This window comes from Castor canadensis, chromosome 1, assembly GCF_047511655.1.
Source record: "Castor canadensis chromosome 1, mCasCan1.hap1v2, whole genome shotgun sequence".
Taxonomy (NCBI): domain Eukaryota; kingdom Metazoa; phylum Chordata; class Mammalia; order Rodentia; family Castoridae; genus Castor; species Castor canadensis.
This window is the reverse complement of record NC_133386.1, coordinates 137,984,309-138,001,443: the sequence shown is the minus strand read 5'-3', so window position 1 is coordinate 138,001,443 and position 17,135 is coordinate 137,984,309. Positions and strand designations below refer to the sequence as shown.

The 17,135-nt window shown below is 38.0% G+C and overlaps 1 protein-coding gene across 8 annotated transcripts in view; it reads left to right on the top strand.

The window, feature by feature from the left end:
- Positions 1 to 17,135, top strand: part of Paaf1 (proteasomal ATPase associated factor 1) — a 43,340-nt gene that overhangs the window by 8,505 nt on the left and 17,700 nt on the right. For 5 of the 8 annotated variants that reach the window (XM_074083367.1, XM_074083383.1, XM_074083374.1 and 2 more), the window contains 3 exons: positions 3,773 to 3,862; positions 5,007 to 5,105; positions 5,971 to 6,121. In XM_074083367.1, coding sequence (XP_073939468.1) covers positions 5,070 to 5,105; positions 5,971 to 6,121 — 187 coding nt within the window. In that variant the 5' untranslated portion in view covers positions 3,773 to 3,862; positions 5,007 to 5,069. Of the gene's footprint in view, positions 1 to 652; positions 750 to 848; positions 977 to 3,772; positions 3,863 to 5,006; positions 5,106 to 5,970; positions 6,122 to 17,135 lie in introns of those variants that run through there. The other 3 variants (XM_074083362.1, XM_074083350.1, XM_074083392.1) reach the window with 2 other exon arrangements.

Sequence of the window (17,135 nt, the reverse complement as noted above, 5' to 3'; positions counted from 1 at the left end):
CATCAGTAGTATCTAATAGTTTTTCTCACTCATCTTTGAGGTGAGTAGATGGCTAAGCTAATTACTGCAGAACCCATGATCGTTCTCCTTGCTGCAGTCAATGTGTTCTGATAATTCCCAGAGGATGAATCAGCCTTTTTCTTTTTTTGTGTATAATTAAGTGTTTTTAAATTTGTTTTGGTTTTTGGTTTTTGGGTCTTTTTTTTTTTTTCTTTTGATGTAAGGTATTTTCAGTGTACTGACAAGTTCAGAGAATACTTTGCTTTTTACTTGACATTTTTTGCAAATGTTGATTGATTACCCTTTTTTACAGAGTAATAAGCTGCATGTTATATATTTTATATTTGTTTTTTGTAAGCAGCTATGGTTTTAGAAAACGTCAGAAGCTATGAATGTAAGTCTTAGTTAGCTCTGACACTTACTAGCTTTGTGATTTTGTACAAATAACTTAATTGTGCCTCAATTTCCTCTTCTCTGTGACAGAGAATATTGTACCTTACAGTATGGTTAATGGGTAGTGAGACTGTAGTGGATAAAGCTATAAAATATTGCAAAAATTATTGTTCATCTTAACTGTCCTTTGTGATTGGTATTTTAAATTTCCAGTGTGTAAGTGAGAACATGGGCTCAGAGGTTAATTAATCCCTAATAATAAAAATCAGACTGTATGCTGGAATTAAAGCTTGGTTCTATTGATTCCAAGTTTAACAGCACCTTGCAAGCCTACATTTTTCTCAGGTGTTTTGCCAGTATCCGCCAACAACGTAGTGCTCACTTTCACATTCTTTTCTTCTTTAAGTCTTCAAAAGTCTGGGTATATTTTATACTTATAGAACATCTCAGTTTAGATCCTAATCTTTTATTTGAAATACTTGATCTGCATTTCTTCCTTTCATACTCAGGCCTGGATACAGTCTTTATCTCTTCAAACAAAATTGCTAATTTCTGCTGTGAACCTGCTGGTTGGGTTCAGACAGTAAGTGCTTATGGTTGAACATTCATTTGTTTCTTAACTGCCATGAGTCACTTTGCTATTTGATGTTGCTACATTGTTATATTAAACAGTATATCTGTCATTATGCTTAAATGCCTAACCCTGGAGGATTAAAAACAAGTTTGACCTTGAATTTTATCTCACTGTGTCATACTCACACTTTTCCCCCTTGGATTTTTATCTGTTTCAATATCTCCTGCAGCTTTTCTTTAAAATATTTTCATTAACGGCATGATTGTCTACTGCTGACGTTAGAAGGTACTTCAATGTTTCTCTTCCTCCATAGTCTATTTACAAATTAAAGGTTCATTTGCAGAATTGTAAACAGGAGAAAAGCACCAGTTCTTAAAATCTTTCACATACTGAGCCCCAAAGAAATAAAGTCTTTTGAGAGCAAACACAGTTCTTTTTTTTTTTATTGTTTTATTATTCATATGTGCATACAAGGCTTGGGTCATTTCTCCCCCCTGCCCCCACCCCCTCCCTTACCACCCCTCCTTCTCCTCCCCCCCCCACCCCGCTCAATACCCAGCAGAAATTATTTTGCCCTTATCTCTAATTTTGTTGTAGAGAGAGTATAAGCAGTAGTAGGAAGGAACAAGGGTTTTTGCTGGTTGAGATAAGGATAGCCAAACAGGGAGTTGACTTACATTAATTTCCTGTGCATGTGTGTTACCTTCTAGGTTAATTCTTTTTGATCTAACCTTTTCTCTAGTTCCTGGTCCCCTTTTGCCTTTTGCTTTTAAGGTATCTGCTTTATTTCTCTGCGTTAAGGGCAACAAATGCTAGCTAATTTTTTAGGTGTCTTACCTATCCACACCCCTCCCTTGTGTGCTCTCGCTTTTATCATGTGCTCAAAGTCCAATCCCCTTGTTGTGTTTGCCCTTGATCTAATGTTCGCATATGAGGGAGAACATACGATTTTTGGTCTTTTGGGCCAGGCTAACCTCACTCAGAATGATGTTCTCCAATTCCATCTATTTACTGGTGAATGATAACATTTTGTTCTTCTTCATGGCTGCATAAAATTCCATTGTATATAGATACCACATTTTCTTAATCCATTTGTCAGTAGTGGGGCATCTTGGCTGTTTCCGTAACTTGGCTATTGTGAATAGTGCCGCAATAAACATGGATGTGCAGGTGCCTCTGGAGTAACAGTCTTTTGGGTATATCCCCAAGAGTGGTATTGCTGGATCAAATGGTAGATCAATGTTTAGCTTTTTAAGTAGCCTCCAAATTTTTTTCCAGAGTAGATGTACTAGTTTACATTCCCACCAACAGTGTAAGAGGGTTCCTTTTTCCCCGAATCCTCGCCAACACCTGTTGTTCGTGGGAGAGCAAACACAGTTCTAATAGAGGCCTGAACACTAAGCTTTTTGAGCTCCTTGCATCCTTGCCGATGAATATGCAGCCAACAGAGTTAGCCTACACTTTAGTTTCTGGTACAGGAGGCAGTTCCAAATCCAGGTCAGCTACCTTCCAGCTGTATGGACTTTGTCACTCTGTTAAAAGCAAAAACTCATTTAATGAAAGAACTGAAGGCAGCTGGGATGGATATGCTGGCTAAGAAAGCACTGTTTGTATAGATAATCTGTCTTTTAAAAGTAGTAGATGACCTATAATAAGAACGTATTGATTGTCAGTGATAAGAATATTATAATTTTGAAACTTTTTTTCTAATGAAGGGTGAGATCCTGTGTCCATTGGATATAGAGGTTCAGAATATTTTGATTATTGAAGCCATTTTCATTGTCCTCCAGAATTTCCAGAAAGTTTGAAGAATTACTGCAGAAGGCATACAAGATTGGGTGCCCTTCAGTGAGTGTAGCTCCTCAGAAACTCATAGGAGATGCAAGTTAGGTGGCATTCTGTTGGTTAGAGTACTCTTGATATTGGTATTGATACTGTGTTGATTATAGTAAGGGATGTTGCACTGTATGAATTGCTGAGGAAGGGTTTGACAAGCCTTTTATCAGTCTTCTCTTTCTATACATTCTAACTTGAAATTTCAGCGTAAAGTGATTACAAATGGCCTTTAACAAGTCCTATCATCTGGATTCAATATCTTGTTCTACATATACTTTCCTCCTATGCCACCTATGCTGTCTTGCTACAGTAACTGATAGATACATGGTAGTGACTTCACAACATAACACAGCTATGCACTGATGGCTGGTCTGTGATCATGTACAGTCAGTTTAAGTTCTGGGTGGGAACAGGCACATTGTATAATTTACCAGTTTTCTCTGGTAACTGTAAATGTCAGTAGTCTAACCCTCTTTCTTGAAAGTTCTTACAAGCAGCAAGTTTACTTTTAGACTTATCTTTTAGGCCCTAGACCTAGGAGCTGGTGCTGAGTTTCTTCATTATCTCTTTATGCATTCTCCTGCTGATACTCTTTCTTATACCACTGCTAATTCAGCATAATGGCATTTGATTTTCTTCTATAAGTTAATGCTGTGATGCTTTTCACTCATATCTTACTGTCTTCTATGGTACAGTTCACTTTAGCATAAAGAGATAATCATGTTATTTTTTTATGTCATATTGCTAAGATGTTATGGCATCTCAGCAATAACAAATGACATCACAGCCCTCTGCAGTAAACAGACTTGTGAGCCAAGGGAGAGTGATAAGCTTGTGGACTAAAGGAGGAAGATTAGAGTCATACACTTAGAAGATGAGAATTTCCTGTAGTCCTAATGTTTTCTTTAAGAGGGTTCAATTATATTAGAGCAGCTTCCTGACAGATTGTTTCTTTTCCTCTTTGTTTAGAAAAGCATTCATATTTCATGTCCAAAGGAAAGTGCATCTTCTAAGTTTTTGGCACCATATACTACTTTTTCCAGAATTCATACAAAGAGTGTAAGTATTTTGATAAATAGAGAAAGCGTAATAGCAAGTTAATTTTTTCATTTTATCTACTTGTGTAGTGCTGTAAGCATATTCATAATTAATGTGTCTTTCATTTGCTTTGCATTGTAAGATGATACAGCTAATGAGGTGTGATGTGCTTGACAAAACTGGTATTTGAGCTAGGTGCTGGTATCTCACGCCTGTAATCCTAGCTATGGGAGAGGCAGAGATCAGTAGGATCGTAGTTTGAAGCCAGCCTGGGAAAATAGTTCACGAGACCCTATCTCAAAAATACCCATCACAAAATAGGGCTGGCAGAGTGGCTTAAGTGGTAGAGCCCCTACCTAGCAAATACACACCCCAGTATGGCCAAAACCAACCAAACAAAAACCAAGCATGTACTATAAAAACCTAATCAGGCAAAAGACTTAAAGAAAAGTCTGAAAGGATTAAGTATTGACATGTAGCCTTCAGCACAGTGCTGGGTAATAGAAGGTGCTGCCTCCTGGGTAGCTAGGATTATAGGTGTGAGCCACTGGCATCCAGAGGACATGCTCTTTTATTACTTGCTTTTATTACTTAATGATATGTACATTATTCTATATTATCTTTCTAGTATTCGTTTAAGATCTACATAGTCTTACATGGTATGACTTTATTTTTCCAATCTTACATTACCTACAGGTATTTCTAGTTTCATCCTTTTGTGACTTTATGAATATGGTATCTTTATCTCTATCAAACACCTATATAGAGATATAACTGGTAGTATCTTTGCTTTTACGCAAATACTTCTGGTGCTTCTTGGAAAGTTGTCTTTTATGTAAATGGGTTCCTAAGAATTAGGAGAGCTACCTTAAAAACAAAAAAGAAATAGCAAAAGGTAGAAACAGTGTGGGACAGGGAAAACTTTTTAGCTAAAACAGATGATTGCAGAAATATCTTTTTTGTTTGGAGACGTTCAAGGTGTTGGCTCCAGCCTTGTTGAGTTGGTGATGAAAATTCAGCCATCATATCACACATAAATCCTTTGTGTTGGGAAATATAGACTTGAGATGGTTTTGGAAGAGTATAAATCAAAGGAAGTTTTAAACATATTTCAAGGGAATCGAGCATTTTATTATTTGTAACATTTTTTTTGTCTTTTGAACAGGTAACATGCCTGGACATTTCCAGCGGAGGAGGCCTTGGTGTGTCTTCTAGTTCCGATGGGAGCATGAAGATCTGGCAGGCTTCCAATGGAGAACTCAGAGTAAAGAATTTGAATACACTTTTAGAAAATAATACAGGAAGGGTGGTCTGAGAAACCTTGGACTGGTTATGGAAGGAAGAGTTGTCCATTGTAAAAATACAGGACCAGCCAGGCACTGGTGGCTCAAGCCTGTATTCCTAGCTACTCAGGAGGTAGAGACCAGGAGGATGGCAGTTCAAAGCCAACCTGGGCAAATAGTTCATGAGACCTTATCTCTAAAATAACCAACATGAAAAAGGACTGGTGGTGTGGCTCAAGTGGTAGAGCATTTGCCTAGCAAGTATGAGGCCCTGAGTTCAAGCCCCAGTACAACAACAAAAACCCCAAAAAATGCCCATTATACTGTAATTGGTCTCTGTTCTTCCATCTGGTAATCAGAGCACAATTCTCAAGTTTAGTGATTTGCCAGAGTGGGGCTGCAGCAGTTGAGCCAGACCAGTGATTATGTTCATTGGGTGGACCCACTGCCTTCCTTAATCAACTTCTAACACAGAATAGCTAGGCTGTTAGACTGCATATATGGCTAAACCTCCATCCTATCTAGAGGGGTTTATGAAAAGATGAGTAAGAGTCTCCAAGTCTTCTCAGTTCCTTATACTTGAAAGTAGATCTAGGGATGACTATGAGAGCCATGGAATTCAGTTTTACAACATCTGTAGCTCAGTTCCAGGAGAGGAAGCCTAAAGCCCTTTAAACACTAGTTGGTAAACAAATGAGGTAGAGATCCTCTGGACAGCCTTTTATAAAATCTTCTATGGGGGTATAGCATGAAGGTATTTCATATAAGAGATCAAGAGATGGGAAGTGAGAGAACATCAAGAGATGGACAAGATAACTAGCATGGCATTTCTTTTGTTTTTTTCAGAGAATATTGGAAGGACATGTGTTTGATGTGAATTGTTGCAGGTTTTTCCCATCAGGCCTCGTGGTTCTGAGTGGGGGGATGGATGCTCAGCTGAAGATCTGGTCAGCAGAAGATGCTAGCTGTGTGGTGACCTTCAAAGGTCACAAAGGAGGTATGAACAGTCTTTTCTAATGACCCCTATAGACAAATCAATGCAAAGACAGAAGCTAGTTATATTCACAAATACACAAATAATTCAGCAAGCAGCTGTTTGGATGAGCTTCTGTTTCCCCAACAACTAGAAATTCTTTTGCTAGTCAGTCTTGTTATTGCTATCTAGAGCTTACTGTCTTACACAGGTGGTTTTCACAATTGATAAGGAAAAAAAATTTTCTTAGGAGATCATCTTCTTGTGTGCTGAGAGAAAAAAGTAGGGGTGGGAGTCCACATTTTCTTACAATTAGTTTTTGGATGAGGTGACAGTAAAAGCTGGGTGACAAATGGCTGCATCATCAGACATCAAAGATAGAGCTTGGTACTGACTGTTGATTACCAGGAGTTTATTTATTTTGGTGGTACTGGGATTTTGAACTCAGGGCTTCACGCTTGCTAGGCAGGCATTCTGCCACTTGAGCCAGCCCTTGTTAGTGTTGGTGTTTTGGATATAGGTCTCTCAGAGTATTTGCCTGGGCTGACCTTGAACTTGATCCTGCTCATTTCTGCCTCCTGAGTAGGTCGGATTTGACTTGAGCCACCAATGACTGGCTCAGGAGTTTAAATTTCATTTCACATTTTTAAACTGGGTTAGCTAGATAACCATATAATGTCAAATTGCAGAGACTGAGTGAGAATATCTTCCCTTTGTAACTTCTTAGTTGATTTGTTGAAAATAACATAATTTAGAGATGTTCTGTACTTAACTAGAATATTAAAAAGATGATAAATATTCTATTATAGGTTTGGATATTTCAAAAAATGTTAATAACATCCTCAAATAGTTCCTTACCTTCAATCCCTCCATACCATAATAATATTTTTTGTACCATTCATTTAGGAATAAGTTTTGTATTGGCCTCTACTTATAGCATTTATACCTATGTCTTTGCCTTTGTGAACCTGACTTCATCCTGAGGAACCTGTGTGTAGAGATTAAAATATAAATTTTAATTCTTAATTATAACAGTTTGTCAGATTACATGCATGTAATCTAATACACACATTAACCTGAGCAAATAAATGGCTTGCTTCTATGACTGTAGAAACATGTAAGGAGCCTTCCTTACATGACTAAAGTATTAATAAGTCTCAAGAGTCAGAACTGCCTACAAAATGTGGGAGTCCAGGAGCCACAGGAACACTGAAGGGTTCTCTCTAGATCTGGCCCTCCTTCTGAATGTGTGGAGTCCAGGAAAACCTTTCAGTGGAACAAGATATTACTCTGTGATGAGGTGCATATTGAATTTCAGTGCAAACTCATTTTTGCATACCTTAGGGTCACTGCAGTTACTGAGTGTGCCCACCATGAGAATCCTCACTAGGTCTCCCAACATTTCTTCAAGTCTGCATAAGAATATGGACACAATCTACCTGGAGTGAATTACAGAATGTTTGCTAATCTGATTTAAGGTTTTATTCATATAGATGTTTTATTCTTTTGGCCTTGTAGGAAAGTTCTGGGATGGAGATAGGGACTTCTACAGAGAATAACAACCTTACATTTACATTTTTTTTCCTTTAGAGGGTTTTTATTTAGATTAAACAGAAATGTTACAATATAGAAGAAATGACATGCGGTCAGATCCAGGCTAGACTATCAAGTATTGAATCCTTCTTTCTAGCTAGTAAGTAAGTAATCCCAGGTTTAGAATTGCCCACCTCTCTACAAAACAGAGCAAAAATCAAGATTAATCTCTGATAGTAGCAGTATGAGTTGCTGTCTCCAGCCAAATGATTTCCAGGTTGCTTCATGTGGCTCATTTTTTATAATCTCTATATAAATTGTAAGATTTCATACTACTTTATTATCCAAAAGCTACAAACAACATAAAAATACAGAATAAAGAATTACTACTTTAATGATTTCACAAGTGGTGATAAATAAGAGGAGAAGATAGTTTTGACAGCAACACTGTCCTTTATTGCCTAGCATAAGTCTGGCAATCAAAATTAAAAAAACATAAGGAAAACTGGACTAAATGAACATAGTCTGGTGCTTATTACAGAAGACCATTAGAAAACTAATAAAGTAGCTATGTGTGTAGATCTTTTGTGAAAAATAACTTTTTGGTGGCCTAATTAAGTCCCTGGCTTGCTTCTGTTTCTACTGTATGAAAACATGATAGGTGGTAGTTATAAATAGGATTTGAAGACAGACAAGTCTTGGTTTAAATTTTAATGCTGCCACTTATAAAGTGTGATATTGGCAAATTACTTTTCTGAGCCTTAATTTTCTCATGTGTAAAATATGGGTAGTAATATTAAATGAGATGGTACATGTGAATGATTCAGCATAATACTTGGTATTAATAAGTACATAATGAGTGTTATATTTATTGTTCATATAAAATATAGAATTAAGCTTTAAACCCTGCTGGGAAATGTGAGCCTGTGATATTTTAACATACTTGTCAAATGTGAAAACCAGAAATTGTTATTTCTAATAGAATAGACATTTTCTAATAGAAACAAACATGATTCTACTTAATACATAATTGGGCCCTTTAACACTTTATATATTTCTAAAAAATGTTATTTTTTTTTATATAGGGTCTTGTTTTCTTAGTTATCCTCTTGCTTTCTTGAGTGCTTGGATTAAAAGGGTGACCTGCTTATATTTTTCAAATATATACATATATGTATAATGTAATAATATAATATAAATTTAATATAATTAAAGGATTTCTATACTGTTTACTTAATTAACAAGGTTTCTGTGTGTATTCTGGAATTTTTCAAATAGAAAGATAAACGAAAAGTAGTTTTGTGTTTCTAATATATGAGTTTAATAAGAAGCTCTAAAATGTAGTTTAGTCAGTTTGAAATTAAATTACACAGGCCATTGATTAACATTGGTGAATTCTGGGAGTATACATTTGTAATTCTAATTCTTTGTAATAAGTACTGCACTATGTCTTTGAGACTAAATTAAACTCCATTTTAATTGACTGGTTCGCTGGTGAGTTTTGCTCACCAGGGTAGTGGAAATGCTCACATTTGTACAATGATTTAAAGAAATCAGGCTGCATCTTCAATACTTAGGCCACTATTTTCAAACTCTTAGGTACTTTCTTGGAGATGGGATATGCTGACTCCCCAAAATAATATTAGCTTTTGGCCTCATCTTTTTACCCCCAGAGGCCTGAGTTAGTCCTTTTATTTCCCAGTATACATACATGTTATATGTATTGTTTCCTAGCAATATGATAGTAAAACTGAGTGATTTTATTTTATTTTATTTTGGCAGGATTGGAGTTTGAACTCAGAGCTTCATGCTTGCCAAGCAGGCTCTCTACCACTTGAGCCATACCTCCAGTCCATTTTTGCTGTGGATGTTATGCAGATGGGGTCTCCCAAACTGCTTGGGCTAGTCTCAAACCTTGATCCCTCTGATCTCAGCCTCCTCCCAAATAGCTAAGATTACAGATGTGAGCAAAACTTAATAATTTTAGTACTGTAAACTTGTTAAAAAGTATACTTAGAAATACAAAATTTACTATTATACATAATTTCAGTCATAGTTTCATCAGATGCTATTCGTGTGTGTGTGTGTGTGTGTGTGTGTGTGTGTGTGTGTGTGTGGTACTGGGATTTGAACTCAGGGCCTACACATTGAGCCACTCCAGCAGCCCTTTTTTTTTTTTAATTTTTATTTTTTTGTTATTCATATGTGCATACAATGCTTGGGTCATTTCTCCCCCCTGCCCCCACCCCCTCCCTTACCACCCACTCCGCCCCCTCCCTTTCCCCCTCATCCCCTCGATACCCAGCAGAAACTATTTTGCCTTTATCTGTAATTTTGTTGAAGAGAGAGTATAAGCAATAATAGGAAGGAACAAGGGTTTTTGCTAGTTGAGATAAGGATAGCTATACAGGGAGTTGACTTACATTGATTTCCTGTGTATGTGTGTTACCTTCTAATTCTTTTTGATCTAACCTTTTCTCTAGTTCCTGGTCCCCTTCTCCTATTGGCCTCAGTTGCTTTTAAGGTATTTGCTTTAGTTTCTCTGCGTTGAGGGCAACAAATGCTAGCTAATTTTTTAGGTGTCTTACCTATCCTTACATCTCCCTTGTGCGCACTCGCTTTTATCTTGTGATCAAAGTTCAATCCCCTTGTTGTATTTGCCCTTGATCTAATGTCCACATATGAGGGAGAACATACAAGTTTTGGTCTTTTTGGCCAGGCTATCCTCACTCAGAATGATGTTCTCCAATTCCATCCATTTACCAGCAAATGATAACATTTCATTCTTCTTCGTGGCTGCATAAAATTCCATTCTGTATATATACCACATTTTCTTGATCCATTCATCAGTAGTGGGGCATCTTGGCTGTTTCCATAACTTGGCTATTGTGAATAGTGCCGCAATAAACCTGGGTGTGCAGGTGCCTCTGGAGTAACCTGTGTCACAGTCTTTTGAGTATATCCCCAGGAGTGGTATTACTGGATCAAATGGTAGATCAATGTTTAGCTTTTTAAGTAGCCTCCAAATTGTTTTCCAGAGTGGTTGTACTAGTTTACATTCCCACCAACAGTGTAAGAGGGTTCCTTTTTCCTCGAATCCTTGTCAACACCTGTTGTTAGTGGTGTTGCTAATGATGGCTATTCTAACAAGGGTGAGGTGGAATCTTAATGTGCCTTTAACTTGCATTTCCTTTATTGCTGAGATGGTGAGCATTTTTTCAAGTGTTTTTGGCCATTTGAATTTCTTCTTTTGAGAAATTTCTGTTTAGTTCACTTGCCCATTTCTTTATTGGTTCATTAGCTTTGGGAGAATTTAGTTTTTTAAGTTCCCTATATATTCTGGTTATCAGTCCTTTGTCTGATGTGTAGCTGGCAAATATTTTCTCCCACTCTGTGGGTGTTCTCTTTAGTTTAGAGACCATTTCTTTTGATGAACAGAAGCTTTTTAGTTTTATGAGGTCCCATTTATCTATGCTATCTCTTAGTTGTTGTGCTGCTGGGGTTCCATTGAGAAAGTTCTTACCTATACCTACTAACTCCAGAGTATTTCTTACTCTTTCCTGTATCAACTTTAGAGTTTGTGGTCTGATATTAAGATCCTTGATCCATTTTGAATTAATGTTGGAATAGGATGATATACATGGATCTAGTTTCAGTTTTTTGCAGACTGCTAACCAGTTTTCCCAGCAGTTTTTGTTGAAGAGGCTGCTATTTCTCCATCGTATGTTTTTAGCTCCTTTGTCAAAGACAAGTTGGTTATAGTTGTGTGGCTTCATATCTGGGTCCTCTATTCTGTTCCACTGGTCTTCATGTCTGTTTTTGTGCCAGTACCATGCTGCTTTTCTTGTTATTGCTTTGTAATACAGTTTGAAGTCAGGTATCGTGATACCTCCTGCATTGTTCTTTTGACTGAGTGTTGCCTTGGCTATTCGTGGCCTCTTGTGTTTCCATATAAATTTCACAGTAGATTTTTCAATCTCTTTAATGAATGTCATTGGCATTTTGATGGGAATTGCATTAAACATGTAGATTACTTTTGGGAGTATAGACATTTTTACTATGTTGATTCTACCAATCCATGAGCATGGGAGATCTCTCCACTTTCTATAGTCTTCCTCAATCTCTTTCTTCAGAAGTCTATAGTTTTCCTTGTAGAGGTCATTCACATCTTTTGTTAGGTTTACACCTGGTATTTGATTTTTTTTTGAGGCTATTGTAAATGGAATTGTTTTCATACATTCTTTTTCAGTTTGTTCATTATTAGTGTGTAGAAATGCTAATGATTTTTCTATGTTGATTTTATATCCTGCTACCTTGCTGTAGCTACTGATGGTGTCTAGGAGCTTCTGAGTAGAGTTTTTTGAGTCTTTAAGATATAGGATCATGTCATCTGCAAATAGGGATATTTTGACAGTTTCTTTACCTGTTTGTATTCCTTTTATTCCTTCTTCTTGCCTAATTGCTCTGGCTAGGAATTCCAGTACTATGTTGAATAGGAGTGGAGATAGTGGGCATCCTTGTCTGGTTCCTGATTTTAGAGGGAATGGTTTCAGTTTTTCTCTGTTAAATATAATACTGGCTGTATGTTTGTCATATATAGCTTTTATAATGTTGAGGTATTTTCCTTCTATTCCTAGTTTTCTTAGATCTTTTATCGTGAAATGGTGTTGGATCTTATCAAAGGTTTTTTCTGCATCTATTGAGATGATCAAGTGGTTTTTGTCTTTGCTTCTGTTAATGTGGTTTATTACGTTTATTGATTTTCATATGTTGAACCTCCGCTGCATTCCTGGGATGAAGCCTACTTGTTCGTGGTGAATGATCTTTTTGATGTGTTGTTGAATTCGGTTTGCCATTATTTTGTTGAGGATTTTTGCATCAATGTTCATTAAGGAGATTGGCCTATTGTTCTCCTTTTTGGAGGTGTCTTTGCCTGGTTTTGGGATAAGTGTAATACCGGCTTCATAAAATGTGTTAGGCAGTTTTCCTTCCCTTTCTATTTCGTGGAACAGTTTAAGGAGGGTTGGTATCAGCTCTTCTTTAAAGATCTGATAGAATTCAGCAGAGAATCCATCAGGTCCTGGACTTCTCTTTTTGGGGAGACTCTTGATTGCTGCTTCAATTTCATTTTCTTTAAGATTTTCAAATTTATTTGAATATAGGCTCTCGAAGTAGTCTCTGATGATTTCCTGGACTTCCATGGTGTTTGTTATCTCCCCTTTTGCATTCCTGATTCTACTAATTGGGGTTTTTTCTCTCCTCATTTTAGTCAGGTTTGCCAGGGGTCTGTCGATCTTGTTTATTTTTTCAAAGAACCAACTTTTTGTTTCATTAATTCTTTTTATGGTTTTTTTGGTTTCTATTTCCTTGATTTCAGCATTTATTTTTATTATTTCTCTCCTTCTATTTGTTTTGGGATTTGCTTATTCTTGTTTTTCTAGAAGTTTGAGATGTATCATTAGGTCATTGATTTGGGATCTTTTAGTCTTTTTAATATATGCACTCATGGCTATAAACTTTCCTCTCAGGACTACCTTTGCTGTGTCCCATAGGTTCCAGTGGTTGTGTTTTCATTTTCATTGACTTCCAGGAACTTTTTAATTTCCTCTTTTATTTCATCAATGACCCATTTTTCATTAAGTAATGAGTTGTTCTGTTTCCAGCTGTTTGCATGTTTTTTGTCTTTACTTTTGTTGTTGAGTTCTAGTTTTTTTGCATTGTGATCGGATAGAATACATGGTATAATTTCTATTTTCTTATATTTGCTGAGGCTTGCTTTGTGCCCTAGGATATGATCTATTTTGGAGAAGGTTCCATGGGCCAGCAGCCCTTTTTTATGATAGTTTTTTTCAAGATAGGGTTGTGAGAACTATTTTCCTGGGCTGACTTCAAACTATGATCCTCCCGATCTCTGCCTCCTGAGTAGCTAGGATTATAGGTTTGAGCCACCAGTGCCTGATTAAATGTTACCCTTTTTTCCCAGACTGACAAGAATGCTTATATGTGATTCAGCTGAATCTTTTTTTGAAGGAAAATGCCTTTTTGCCTTTGTTTATATGCTGGAGACTTTTGTCTATTTGGTTTGATATATAAGCTTTTCATAGATTCTGTGAAGTCTTAGCTATGGCTGCTTCTTTTATAAAAAAGGGCATTCTGGAAATGGCTACTTTCATAGCTTTTTTCTAAAATAATTCCTCAGAGATCCCCATTTCTATAGGGCTCCTCTTTCCTTTTATTCTTGTCATCTATGAAGAGACTCACACTAGATACCATTATATTGTGAGTGACATTTTATTAGAAGAGGTTGATAATTTTCCACTCTACTCTTACAGGAAAGGAAAATTTTCTAGATGGCAGCTCTTTACTGTTTCTTGAAATTTGTGCACGGTTAATACTGTTTACAGCTCCCTCGCCATAACTGTAGCATCCCTGCCTCGAGTACACACATTTCAGAACTGTTTTTTTTTTAAAAAGCTTGTGTCACTTCCATGGAACTTAGTAGCATCTTAAAATAGCAATGGGAGCTTTCTTGTAAAGACAGATCCAGATCTTTGATTGCCTAATAAGAGCTTTAGACCCTTCCTAATGGTGAGTTCCTAGGATTCTGAAAAGTGCTACAATTCACCAGGTGGTGGTGGCTCACGCCTCTAATCCCAGCTACTCAGGAGGCAGAGATCAGGAGGATCGTGGTTCAGAGCCAGCCCTGGGAAATAGTTAGTGAGACCCTATCTTGAAAAACCCAACACAAAAGGGCTGGTAGAGTTGCTTGCAGTATAGGCCCTGAGTTCAAGACCTAGGACTGCAAAAAAAAAAAAAGCTCTTAAATTCTTTTCTAGCTATATTTTTGCTGAATGTGTTATGAAGGTAGAATAGAAAGGTGGATTTTTCAAATTCAAAATATTGTTTTAGCCAATTACAAAATATATTGTAAATTAAAAAAGCAGCAAACCAGGATGGAGATGTAGTTCCATGGTAGAGAACTTGGCTAGCTTGTGTGAGGTGCCCTGGGTTCCATCTCCAGCACTAAAAAAAGTGGGGGTAGGGTGAGAGAAAATTACTTTTTAGATTAATTTCTGAAATCCACTTCAAAAATCTTGCCTATAGAGTCCTTTAACCAGTTGGATATATAATACTGCAAGAGTTACATTTTGTTTTTCCAATTACTATTGTCAACTATATAAATTAGATTTAGTGTTATTTTAAATTGTATCTATTTGCAAAGTTGTACTGTAGTCATTATGAATCACCTGAGTTGCCTTTACTCAAACGGACCCTAAATTGGCTACTTTTTAAGGTTGTGGCATTTTCATACTCATCTTATTCTCAGAACAAAGGGTTTCAAAGTGAAATTTCCAGTAAAATTGAGAGGCTTGTGACTAATCATGTTGGATGGTTAGGTTTAGTTTTTGTCAAGGTTTGAATATCTGAAGTCGTTTCATCTTAAGAGGAATGAGAGCAAGCCAAAGATGACTAATGAGCTAAGAGACCTTTGGCCAGTTGTTCTCATTACCCAACCTGCAAGTACTTATTGGGCACCTGTAATGGGCTTGGTTAAATGTCTTTTTTTTTTTTTTTTGAGGCAGGGTTTTGCTATGTAGTTCAAGTTGGCCCTGGAACTGACTAGGTAGCCCAGGCTGGTCTCAAACTCAAAATCTTCCTGCCTCAGCCTCTGAAGTGCTGCAGTTGCAGACGCACACCATCACCTTCTACTTAAATTGATTTTAATAAAATGAATACTAGCCCTGGATCACCACAGTGTTGTTCCACCTTTCTATTTTACAACCCTGTTTTATCACATGTGTCCTACTATGTTGTCTCTATGTTCATGACTATCTCTGCTTTTTTATGCTGGGTATTTCTGAGACTAGAGATGGTAGCAAATGTTCAGTGATATAAAAAATAAAGGGCTTCAGAAATTATGCGATCCATGAATACTGTTTATTATTTCTATCAGTTTTAATGAGATGCTGCAGATTCAACCCAGGGCCTTGGCATGCCAGGAAAGTACTACCACTGAGTTACATCCCCAGAGCCTGTATTTGAAACCTCTACAGTATATTGTGTGGTATCCGTATGCTTTTATACTAATAGTGCACATGCCCTATGCATGCGTGTGCAAGCAAATGAATTGCTCAACTCAGAAGAGACTCCAGGAGTATAACTGCTACTGCTAAGCAGGAAATCGAACATGTAGGGGAACAGTGTGAAGTCTCCAGCTGCTCTAGGTAGAAAGCAGGAGAGGCCAGTCAGACCTCCCCCAGGCTTTGGGCTTCAGTTCTGGATGGGGACAGAGGGCTCCTCCCTTCACTAGGATGGGAGAGGAGTATTCTCTTAATTGCCAAGGAACTGAGGAGTAGGGAGGGGGGGTGTTAGAGGAGACTAGCCCAGGATGGCAAGGCTTCCAGGAAGAAGGGACTCTCAGCAACAGGATTTCTTCCCACTGAACTACAGGTTGGGATAGAACTGGTACATCTTATTCTCTTGTTTCTAGCGAAACAGTAGACAGTGATTTTTGTCACATTCGCACAGCTGACTTCTGCAGTAGTCCTGGTTTGTGGCACAGACAGTTTTGCCTTTGCTCTGGCCAAACTTGTAGCTCAAGTTTCGGGCTGCACCCAAGTTTCTCCAGAAGGCAGTAGCAACAGTTGTGGGCAGCACAGCACCAAAGGCCACATGATCTGCTAGCAGTGGTCAGCAGCAGGAGGGTCTTCATGCTGACAGTTCTCTAGAGGTGCTAACCTTGATATCTCCAGTGACTCTTCCTATAAACACTTTGGGCATCATATTATTGCACTGTCTGGGCCTCATTTAGTCTTTAGCAGGCAGTCTCTTGTTCAGTTATGGTCTGAGGGCTGGCTGAATGTGAATGCCCAGCTTCCTACCAGGCTACTCTGATGCTATTGTGGCAATGTGGAGCGCTGACTCACGCTGCCTCATTGCAGACAGGTGAGGTGGAAGGTCAATTTCCCCCTTGGTCCTGCCGACACCTTCCTGGTGAAAATGGGACACCAACTTACATTAACCTGCAGCACTCCATTGCCTCCTGGTGGGGGTCTAAGCTCATTCCTGCTGATAGCAGACGGGGGTCAGAGGAAATGGAGTACCACTTCTGCCACCTCTTACCTCTTTCTGTTTACTGCTGCCAGGAGGGAGTAGAGGTTTTAGTTCACTGGTTGACAGTACCTGGTTTTAGCCCAGTGGGTGGGGGAATTGGAGTGCTGCCACCTGCTTTCGTGGGGATAGAACAGGAAGTGCTGTCCAGTCCTGCTGAAACCATGGGGAGCAGCAACTTTTTTGTTTGCATTTGATTGAAGTGTGTGTGTGTGTGTTTGCGCTCGTGTGCGTGTGTGCAGGGGTGCGTGTGGGCGGGGGGATATTGCCAAGATTTTCTGTTGTTAGGCTTCTTTCCCAGTCTTTTGGCTAGGGGCAATAAACTCTATTTGGAGTTTTAAAAATCTGTGCTTGTTACCAGTTCTGGGTTGAAGGTTTCTGCAGTGTCCTATCT